The sequence below is a fragment of the Callorhinchus milii genome, unplaced genomic scaffold (assembly GCF_018977255.1).
Source record: "Callorhinchus milii isolate IMCB2004 unplaced genomic scaffold, IMCB_Cmil_1.0 Scaffold13, whole genome shotgun sequence".
NCBI classification, from domain to species: domain Eukaryota; kingdom Metazoa; phylum Chordata; class Chondrichthyes; order Chimaeriformes; family Callorhinchidae; genus Callorhinchus; species Callorhinchus milii.
Genome location: NW_024704754.1, coordinates 8243963 through 8255821, shown reverse-complemented (window position 1 = coordinate 8255821; position 11859 = coordinate 8243963). Strand labels below are relative to the sequence as shown.

The 11859-nt window shown below is 40.7% G+C and overlaps 1 protein-coding gene across 1 annotated transcript; it reads right to left on the bottom strand.

Annotated features, from left to right (window-relative positions):
• Positions 1-312: 312 nt before the first annotated feature.
• msx2b (muscle segment homeobox 2b) lies at positions 313-2054 on the bottom strand. Its single transcript, XM_007906634.2, has 2 exons — positions 1559-2054; positions 313-872 (listed from the first exon to the last, which is right to left on the bottom strand). Exons 1-2 carry the CDS (start codon positions 1938-1940, stop codon positions 448-450), a joined length of 807 nt encoding a protein of 268 aa, XP_007904825.1. The 5' UTR covers positions 1941-2054; the 3' UTR covers positions 313-447.
• Positions 2055-11859: the final 9805 nt, after the last annotated feature.

The window sequence follows — 11859 nt, the reverse complement described above, 5'->3', positions numbered from 1 at the left end:
ATGTTGCATATGTTTGTTAAAGAGGCAAGCTTTCATTTCAGGACAAACGGGTGACTTACAACAAAAGTTAAATGAATCCGCCTCCCAGTTAGCAAAAGAAACAGCGACCAAATGTTCATTTACTGTACCGTATTCTCAACTTTTTAACATCTCCACGTTTTTTAAATTTCGAATTTACTTGAAATCTACAAGAAACATAAGAATGGAAGGGAGGAGGGGAGAAAAAGTAGATGAAACAGAATAACGTAATACTCAAGAATTATTAATTTATTCACAAATATAAGGTATATAAGAAATAATAAATCTCCAAATATATATATATATATAATAGTACATAACGTTCCCTTTCAAAGGGATAGCGATCAAGAATGTTAAAAGAATGTTCTGGCGTCGTTTCAGATATATTTTTGAAAGTTTGGGGAGTCTTTCAATCAGATGTTTTGTTTCTCAAGATAAATGGTACATGCTGTATCCAATAGGAGTAGCATAGAGTCCTACGGGGGGAACGGGGAGCATTGGTCTATGAAAAGGATAGGAATGGCCATAAAGTGAAGCCCCGTGAACTGGAGAATTCATGGGGAAAGTTAGACTGAGTCCCGGGGGCAGCATGGGCTTAGCTGCCATTTTGAACTTCTCCAATTCGGCCTCTTGAAGTCTCTTGGCTTTGGCCCTGCGGTTCTGGAACCAGATCTTAACCTGTGTTTCCGTCAGGTTGAGGGAGCTGGAGAACTCTGCTCTCTCGGCGATCGAGAGGTATTGCTTCTGTCGGAACTTGCGCTCCAGAGCCAGCAGCTGAGAGGTGGTAAAAGGCGTTCTTGGTTTCCTGTTGGTTTTGTGCTTTCTCAATGTGCAGGACGTGGGGCTGGTATGTCCTAATAAAATACCAAATGAATATACTTTCCATTAATTTTATTATGACTGCATTAACTGACAGCATGCACACTTTGATTAAAATAAACACCCAACACTTACACATGTATCAATTAGCATCGATTACTCCCATACAATTACAGTACTATCAACAAACACATTTATGACGGACAGTAAAAAAAATAAATATTTCAAACCACCAATTACTGTGGTAAATTCCTTTTTATATAAAAAAATTTGCCCTGCACATTTTTGTTGCGATTATTAAACTGCTGCAAATGTATACAATATTTTAAGTCAAAAAAGTTTTCGTTTGATCAAACCAAGTGACAGCCCCTTGTAAGTTCACCTCCCTTTTCAAGTTGATTTTAATGTTCTATCGACAGTCAAACAGCTAATGAGCTGATGAGCAAGTCAGCGCGTTCAGCATGTAACACAGTACTTTTGCTCACGTTATGACAGAGCTCCAATAATAATAATAAATGATAATGACATAATAATAATAATAGTAATTGTAGTGCTAACTGAATTCGCTTAGAGATCATGGACAATTTAAAATCAACTCTCAGTACCTTTTAGATTGAAATAAAGTTGGTGACAAAGATCAATGGAACATTATAACTGGATTTCATGTAAACACAGACCAAACTCGACGAGACAGAAATCTGACACAAACGTTTTAACTCACTATTTGCAGGCGTTGAGTAAGTTGAATTTGTGACCCAGGGCGCGCAGTCTTCTTCGTTACAGCTTTCAGATTTCACGGGGGAACTTTCGTAAGTTTTTATAAAACCCTCAATCGAGCAACAGGAGTCAACGGGGCTGTGAGTCTCTCTGGCCGCCGAGTTAGAGTGCAGTTCCTGTGAGGAAGCGCCGCCGCCCGCCCCGTCCAACGGAGAGGGGGGTGACCCGCCTCTGTGAGGCTTCCTATCGGACATGAGCGCCTCAACGCTGAAGGGAAGGCTCGATACTTGGACTCTGTGATCCTTGGAACCAGTTTGGCCAAACCTCTGGACCTCTCGCTCAGAGACGCCGGAATCCTTCCCTGTCAAACCGCGAGGAGAAGCCATCACAACGGGGCGAGTAAAACAAATAGACTAATACTACAACTTCTTGAACCAAATCCTTTAAGCAAAACGGAGAGCCGAGAAGTGAGGAGCGGAGGGGAGAGCGGAGCGGAGGGCAGAGCGGAGGGGAGAGCGGAGGGGAGAGCGGAGGGGAGCGGAGGGCAGAGCGGAGGGGAGAGCGGAGGGGAGAGCGGAGGGGAGGGGAGAGCGGAGGGGAGGGCAGAGCGGAGGGGAGAGCGGAGGGAGGGAGAGCGGAGGGGAGGGCAGAGCGGAGGGAGAGCGGAGCGGAGGGCAGAGCGGAGGGGAGAGCGGAGGGAGGGAGAGCGGAGGGCAGAGCGGAGGGGAGAGCGGAGGGAGGGCAGAGCGGAGGGGAGAGCGGAGGGGAGAGCGGAGGGGAGGGCAGAGCGGAGGGGAGAGCGGAGGGGAGGGCAGAGCGGAGGGGAGAGCGGAGGGGAGCGGAGGGCAGAGCGGAGGGGGAGCGGAGGGGAGGGCAGAGCGGAGGGGGGAGCGGAGGGGAGAGCGGAGCGGAGGGCAGAGCGGAGGGCAGAGCGGAGAGCGGAGGGGAGAGCGGAGCGGAGGGGAGAGCGGAGGGGAGAGCGGAGCTGCTCTCAGGGCAGTCGCCAAACCTCAGCAGAGGCCAAACTTTTGACCAATGAGCGGCGGTGGGCGGGGCCGCCGCGGGGCGGGGCCTGTGATTGGCGGCGGAAGGAGCGGTGATGGTCGCTCTCACTGAGTGGGTTTGACCCGCGGGGCCGCCGCCGGGACGGGACGGGATGGGGTGAGCGATAGCCGCGGAGCCCTCACCCCCTCGAAAACATCCACGCAATGAAGTGAAAAGGAAGTCGATCATCAATATTTGCCCCTAACCCCCCCCACCCCCCAAAAGAGTAAGAGCAAAAAGAATTGCGCAAAATGAGACAATTCGCTGTGTCTTCGCTTTGTTGCGAACACCCCCGCGGCACCTGCTGGGTAACCGCGCGGATAAACAGTCTGTCACCATTAGTCAGACAAGTTAAGAGGCAGACAAGTGGGGTTGTTCATAGGCGCCAGGATCGGCCTGATCAAAGCCCCCCCCCGCCCCCGGGGGATCGCGGGGCAGAGTTAGGCTACAGGAGCCGCCCCCCCCCCCCCCCCCCCCCCGCCGAGACACTCCCCAACCCCCGGGGGCAGAGCTGATCCAAAGGACCTACAGCCACAGCCACAAAACCAAGATGGGAAAAAGAGAGCAACAAAAACCGCTTGTAATGTAAAAACAGCTCCTGCAGCGGGGCGTCAGCTGCACATCCTGAATTATTATTATTTTGGGGGTGGAAAAGGGAAATAAATGCATGTTATCAACAAGGCACGTCAGCAAATACATTCCACTACAGAATCAGCCAACATAGGAATTTCAACAGTAACGTAGTCGTTAATAATTAAATGTGCGTTTAACGGGAGAGGAAACTGGCAAAATATCTCCCACTCTAATTCTGCACCACCCACACAAGGAAGTACTGTACTTTGAACAAAATTATTTTAGCTGGAAAGCAAAAATCAAACCACCACTTTGGGTTTGCTGTATTTAAAGAAAAACATGTTTTGATTTCATTAAATCGACTTCTTTTTTAAATAGTTGCGAGGTGACAGAATTATACAGAATTATTGATGTATATTATTTAGTCAGATTGTTTGTCCACGCAGTTATCGAGGCAACGCAGACCTGAGAGGGGCTGATTTGGATACAAGTATATGTATAACTATACAGGTGATATGTGCTGTTTGGATCTGACGTGATGTGAGTGAAGCGAAGACTCGAGAACCTGAGTGCACTATTATGTAGTCTGGACGACCCGATAAGACGCTATATCAAAGGAAAGGATTTTTTTAATATAAAAAAAGTGGAGTAACGGTACGTCAAAAACGTCAGAAACTATAACTAAAGCCGCTGTGACTTGTGAAATGCTGTGTTGAAAGTGAACAGCTACTTGCAGATCAGAGAGAAACACAGCAGCACAAACGCAATAGAGAAAATGTGACATAAATATATCACCAAATCTCTGCTTCTCGACCTGACCGAGTCTGTCTCCATTTGCTTTCAGACGGTGTTGTGAACTCGTCGCCCGTTTAATGTAATTGTATTAATGCTGATGTACTGGTCAGTGTCAGTGGCTGTGCACTTTTGACAGTGAACAATCTTGACCATGAGCACTCAGTTTTGTGGCCCGACACCCACAATTATGGGGAACACACAAAATGCACCAAGTCTCGACTGTTTCAACAGAGTGTAGCACAGACCAAACTCTTAAGAAGGGTGTTATTCATTGCCTTTCTCGGCTTGACAAATCTTGAGAGAGAGAGAGAGAGGCAGTTGTGAAATAAAACACATTACGACAGACTGGGTATTTTATTAGAAACTCATTACAGTATTTGTTCCCTCACAACTGTCATCCCAGGCAATAAAATGTGCTCAAGCGGATCTACGCACATTGTTAATGAGTTCATTAGTAACTGCAGACATGTTTCACGATCGTTAGAATAGCTTTGTAGTTGTATTTAAAAAAGTGGAGCTGTTATTTTAATAATCCCTCGCTTGAAAATATTGTCCCAATAATCCATAGCATATATCATTATTCCCGATATCAGGAGTTTTACTTTTTCATTACGCAATGTTTTATATATATATATGCATAGAATATATATCTTCACTAAAACCTTTTTTGAAAACCAGACACTTTAACAATTCATTTTGCTTCATCTGGTTTTCTCTTCTACAAATTGAAAATGAAGCGATTGAAGGTATCAACATGTAACTAATATATATATAATTTACTGAATTATCAATTTCAAATGGTTAAGACAGTTACTTCGGAAATATGTCTGTTAAGTAAACGTTGTGTAATATGCAAATATAGCTCTCATTTATATATAATTATATATAAGATGTAGCAATAAGATTGCTGCATTTTGATAATTTCATTTTAGTTATTAATAAGCTATATCCCCGACATGCTTGATATGCGCGACACCCACAATGCAGATATTATATATATATAATTTTTCTAAATGATAACAAGTTTAGAGTTTTGTGTTTCGTAGTTTGTGTGTACAATACGTAATTGTTTAAATTGACAAAAAAAGTTAGTTAACACATGGTACGTCGTGAGTTTTGGATTAGATGTTAGAGAATTAGATGTTATGTTTGGCGAAGTTTGTTTTAATGAGATGGAAAATAATCTGCCTTCGGTAATGAGGGCGATCTAATTCGTGCAGTGCAGTCCAAATAGTTACAATATCATTGTATTACTTGATGTAAAAAGGAATTTTTTTCTCTCTTCTCTTTTCGTTTTTTTGAAGCTGACATTTATTCCCAACCAACAAAGGCAACACTTGTTTATGGTAAACTACATCCTCACGGCCACAGTTGAGATCCAGAAAGTGTTTAAATGAATCATTCTTGCACATTGTTGTTTGGGTAAATTGTTGCTGCCAGAGTATGCATTCCGCCTGATTGTAATGACTCCATATCAGTTTCATTTTTACTGAATTATCAATTTAAAATGGTCAATACAGTTACTTCGGAATAAAGTAAACGTTACAACGATAAACAATAAGTAATTTTAAAAAGCAAAAAAAACTAAATACAGAAAATTGTCTGTTGTAAATCTGATATGCAGACACACCAATGAATTGAGTGAAAGTTTTTATTCTTTCTTGATGAATAGAAAAACGCCCTGTAATTGCACAGGTCTGTACTTAATAATACTAGTAATAATAAATCATACTATTGTATTATGAATTTTATGTTATAAATAATAAAACGTATGATAGGTCTGTACTTAATAATAATATATTATAGTTTAAATTATAAATAATACAGTTTATGATAGGTCTGTACTTAAATGAGCTTTTGTTGCTGGATGTGCAATTGCAAATTATTATATTAGTTTCAAGATATTCAATGAAGTAGTTAAAGGCTTCAAAATACATAGAATTGTCTAAAACAAAACCTTTTTTGTTTTGTTTTCTAATTTTTTCCATTTTTGAATTTTTATGTCAGAAAATTAATCAGGGTTAAAGGTAATTTCAGTGAAATCTATACAGATTCCTTTACCTTAAGTGGCGGAAACATGAACAAACAGGTAACCCTGCTAGTTTCTGCTTAATCAAAGCCTTTGGTAAAATGGTATGGAAATTAAAAGTATTCATTTCCCCACGTGTGTGGACGGTAAATGTGCGATTAATTGAAGCATCGTTACTTTATGCAATAATAGTCCATCTACTTATAGCCCCCCCACCCCATTCCCCTTAAATGTTTGTGAAACATCGATAAAATTAAAATTTATTATCTCGAGAAAATAATGAAAACCCAATGAAAGCATTATGGGTTGCAATTTGGTTGCTGTGTGTTTTGCAATTTGGAAAATAATTTGTTTCTTTCCTGTTGTTGAAATATTACAATTAGTATTTCTCCAATTCAAAGTGTCACTTTCACTCACACACATACTCACTCACACACACGTTTAATCCTCTGGAATGTCGAAATTGCAACCAGAACATGTTGAAATTAATACAATGATCATATTTAATATATTGTGTCATGTGCTCCTTGAATCTGGATTGCAACACAGTGACTGAAATGGTTCCTTCACCAATAACTAGTCTCACTATACAATATTCTGTTTTCACAGATGCAGGCTAGATTTGTGTAATAAGCCTTTAGCATCATCTTTAGCTACTGTACAAGGATATAATAATAATGATAATCCTCACATTTGATATCGTGCCTTTTCACATCTTTGAGACGTCTCAAAGCGCTTCACAGAATACACTGAAAAGTGAATTGACTGTATTTTGTGTGGGTGAAATGCAGCAGCCAATTGTGCACAGCAGTGTCCCACAAACATTGAGTGACCACCTTTATTTTAAAAAAATCTTTTTTTTAGGGATTATTACCCCCGGAAAGTGATCTGCCAATTGACTAACAACCAGGTTCCTACTTACTGTGCTGGGTAAAACAGAGGCGTGTGCGGAGTAAGGAAGCTAGTCCAACGTTTAGTCTTGACTGGAATGTTATGGTAACAGTCTCAACACAGTTGAGGCGATTTATTTTAATGTACAAATAGCGGTTGATCCTTCCTAACAACAAAATAACTCTGACTAAAATTTAACCACTGACTTACAAAAGCCAGTCATAATTTTTTTTCTCTCTATGAACAACCCAAATCTATAATTATGACCAAAAACAGTCACAGATGTGCCTCCGATTTTAAGGCTTTAAAGTCATTAAGTTTATACCCCATTTATGGTTATTGTGTTTTTTCCGGCCAGTGGAACCATGTTTTTATTATACTGTATATTCAAAAAACGGTTCTGTTCTTGCTGTTAAAGGTTGCACAAGCCCCAGTGTTTGAATCTTCAAGATTAGTGAGAACATTGTGCATCTCTCTCAGTTAAAGTGAACTGAGACAACCACAGTCAGTGAAGTGTTTTCTTTCTGTTTCCAAAACAATTCACTTAATTGGTGAGGAGAGAGAGAGGGAGGAAGAGAGTGGCCACTGAAACATGTAAGCTCTTTGGATTTCAATGTGTTGTAGGAAAGCTTAATTTGCCTTCACTCTAAAACAAGATTAAAGAGATTGAGATTGTTAAATGATATCAGTTTATGTGGGTAAGCAGAATTGTTAATAAAGATGAAAGCTGTGCTAGAAATCCTTTTTTCTTTCACTTAAAATTAATTCTTAATAGTTTGGAAATACAGTACATGTTTTTTAAGTAATAATAAGTATTCAGTGTTTAGTTTCTGTGGTAAGATTATGCTCTCTCTCTTTGGGGTCATTATTATATATATATATATATTTTAAATTACTTTGGAATTAAACTTCAGTATCCACTTGTATAATGTCTTGAACCCTTCTTTCATTATGTAAGCATTTGTTTACAAGTGCAGATAAACTATCTGTCTGATCTCTAAACACCAAATTATTCATTTGTTGTGATCTTGTGTTTTATATTTAATTTGTTGTTCTGTTTGTTGCAAGTTACATTTGATAGCTACATTTTCCTTTAACTTTAAACATAATCTAGTTTAAGCTATTGGAAGTGAAATTTGGATATAGATTGGTGTGTGAGCATTTCAACTGTCCATTGGTGACATTACATCAACAGTTTGGCGATCGGGCTCAATAGTTAAAGATGTACTTTAATTATGTGATCGTAGATTCTCATTCAGAAATCTATGGATATGACTGAAGACTGCAATGATGTTCAGTACAGTACATAGTTGAAAGCATTCACCCACACAGAGGCACAGCTCTTGTATCAAATACCATATGATGACAAGGAGATAAAGAAATGAAGATCTGCATTGACAATAAACAGCTCTGCAAATCACATGCACCAATGCATGCACAACAATCTGCAGCAACGTGCACTGGTTACGAATGACAAACTGCAGCCACTTGCATGGATGCAATCTTCAGTCACATGCATCGGATTATGAATGACAATTTGTAGTCACACGCATTAAAGTACATCTAAAACTACAACAACAACAACAATAACAAAATTGCACTTGTAAAGCGCCTTTCATGTCGGAAGGACATCCCAAGGTTTTGGGATTTAATTTAATAAATTTAATACTAAAACTTTTCTTTGTCAGTTTGCTCCTTTCTGGTCCCAACCATTTCATTATGGAGGTGAATTTTTCAAACTTAACACAAACAACTTTGTGGAGGGAGGGCAGACCAGAATACTTAAGGGAGGGCAGACCCGAATACTTATTATCTTATTTCAGACTAGGAGTCTTTTAGTGTTGATTTGACTTGAAAACCACATCAAATCGATTTTAAAGGGGTTTGTATAAGTCTGGAGGGATAAGGAACTGTTTTTCAAGCAAAGAATAAACGAAATGATGGCTAGCCATGGTTCCAATAGCCACTAATAAAATTAATATTTACATTCTTATATAATGAGTTATAATGTCATTGAGACGTCCCAAAGGCGCTTCACAGAATATACTGTAAAATGAATTAATTGACTGTATATTTTGTCAGTGAAACATTGGTCAGTATAGGGGTTAGTTTCAGAAAAGTGTAATAAAAGCACACTAACTTTTTTTAAAAATTAAATTGACAATGCAAACAAATTATTTACATATTTTTTTTTTGTTTTTGGAAACACACTTTTTAATTTTTAATTTTTAATTGGATAAAATGAATTTGACTGAAGTTTTCTGTGTTAAGTTTGAAAAGTTCATCTCCATAATGAAATGGTTGGGACCAGGAAGGAGCAAACTGACAAAGAAAAGTTTTAGTATTAAATTTACCATAATACGCTAATAATAATAATCCTTGCATTTGATATAGTGCCTTGTCACAACAACAACAACAACAACACGATTTCATTTATAGAGTGCCTTTCACGTCGGAAGAACGTCCCAAGGCGCTGTACAGTTGTGTCAGGACCCGAGCGGGGGGAAATGGTCAGGGTGAGGGGAGGAAAGGGAGGGAGCGAGGAGGGGGTAGAGAGTCGAGAGGGGAGCTGAAGGCACGGTCAAAGAGAAAGGTCTTGAGACCGGCCTTGAAGGAGGAAAGGGAGGAAGCGGCGAAGGCACCGGGGGATGGAGTTCCAGAGCCTCGGGGCTGAGAGGCTGAAGGCCCGGCCACCGATGGTAGGGCGGTTGGGGCGGGGGATGTGGAGCAGACCGGAGCCAGAGGGTATGGGCAGGTAGGTAGGGGGATAGTAGGTCGGAGAAGTAGGAGGGAGCAAGGCCGTGAATTAGGCCTTGAATTCTATCCTCTGGGGGATGGGGAGCCAATGGAGGCGAGCGAGGGTGGGAGTGATGTGGTTACGTCTTTGAGACATCCCAAAGCACTTCACAGATTATACTGTAAAGTGAATTGACTGTATGTTTTGTAGGCAAAACCATTGGGTTATATCAGATAGATCAAAGTAAAGCAGGGTTAAACTATTAAACTTTAGAAAACAAAAAGGATGGGGATGCAAGAGTAAATGGTGTTCCAAATATAAATTTGAAATTATGTTCAATGTTTAGAAATACCATTGACATTAATAATGCTGCTATGAACTTTATCACTGATTTATATGATAGTGTGTGAACTGAAACAAAAAACAATACAAGTTTGCCCAGGATACCTGGGAGTTCCTGGGATCTGTTTCAGTATCTAAGTAATATCGTGAATGTGTTTCTGTAACTTTTCTCTGTTGCAATTAAACAACAATTATAAAGTGATTGAAATAGTAGGATAATTAATCTCAGCGCTTCAGAAGAATGGGGTTGAACACTGAGAGTTAAGCCGAGATTTAAAGACAGTTAGAGAGATGGGGGCTGGAGTGGGGGGGCGAGATGGTTGGGGTAGAAGGAGAGAGTTGTGCTGGTTAAGGGTAATTGGATAAACAAGGTAAGTGTGGGTTAAAATTAGTTACAGAAGCAGATTGTGGGATTTAGGAGTGAAAATCATAGACTCGTGTTGTGTGTTTGATGCACCAAGGACTACCATGACTCAAAGAACACAAGTGGACATTGTGCATTACTGTGTCTCTGAAGTTGGAACCTTTTAGTCTTCTACCCAGGTAGGAAATTGAACATCCAATTGCATTACTTACTTAATGTGATGTTCTGTAATGCGAAAGGGATACTGTACAAGCAAAATTAATAATAATCCTTGCACTTGATATAGCGCTTTTCATGTCTTCTAGACGTGAAATATACTATAAGTGAATTGACTGTAAATTTTTAGGTGAAACAAATTTAAATTAAATTTAAATTTAAAATTAAAAATTAAAAAAAAATTAAAAGAGGAACTTGCATTTATATAGCACTCCTCACAGGGTAGCATCTCAGAGCACTTGTCAGTGGTGATGTACGACGTTGAATGATGGGAGGGGGAAATGACCTTCGACACAGTCGAAGACCGTAGGCGCAATCTGAAGATTGGGGGAAAAGGGAGCAAGGCAAAGGAATAGAGGACAGTTAGAGGCAATTACTTTCTATGATTATACAATGGTAAAAATAGAAGCCTGAGTAAATCTGATCGAAAATTGTATCATTTCCATGATGCACTGGTGACAATATGTGATAACCGATAACTTCCTCTGTTTGGCCTGGCTGAATTGGTAGCAACTTTAGTCTACAAGGTAAAAATAGAAGTTGCTGGGAACACTCAGCAGGTCAGGCAACAGCATCTATGGCAAGAGGAAAGTGAGTTAACGTTTCAGGTCAATGACTTTTCATCAGAACACAACTCACTTTCCTCTCTCCATAGATGCTGCCTGATCTGCTGATTGTTCCCAGCGACTTTGCTTTTATTTCAGATTTCTAGCATCTGCAGTATTTTGCCTTTAGTCTATGAGATGTTGTCTATCTCTGCCTCCTCATCCTCCTGGATTTCTCTGCCGCGTTCGACACAGTTGACCATGCCATCCTCTCCATTGGCTCTTCTCCCTCATCTACCTTAGTGGGACCGCACTTCGAGTGCAACCGCCTCCATTTCATCTCAGCAAATGGTTTCTCCTCCCACTCCTCCCGGTCACCTGCAGGGTACCCCAGGACTCCATCCTTAGCCCTCTTCTTCACCTTATCTATATGCTCCCTCTGGGCCAAGTCATCCGCAGACACGGGATAAACTTCCACATGACACACAAATCTATTTTTCCTCCTCCAGTACCAACTCCAGGTCCTCCGATGTTCTATCAGCTTGTCTGGCAGACATCAAGGCCTGGATGAATGTAAACTTCCTGCAGCTGAATATGGACAAGATGGAAGCCATATTCTTTGGCTCCCGTCAACGTTTTCACTCCTCAACCTCCCTGGGCTCTCCCTCAGATTCACCGAATCAGTGGGCAACCTAGGCGTACAGTTCGACCTCCAGCTGTCCTTACTCCCTCATAACTGGTCCAAAACTCTGGAACACTCTTTATTAAT

Coding starts and splice junctions, on each gene's coding strand:
- msx2b (XM_007906634.2), bottom strand. CDS start 1,940: ATGGCTTCTCCTCGCGGTTTGACAGGGAAGGATTCCGGCGTCTCTGAG. Junction 873..1,558: donor TTACTCAACGCCTGCAAATA/GTGAGTTAAAAC, acceptor GTATTTTATTAG/GACATACCAGCCCCACGTCC.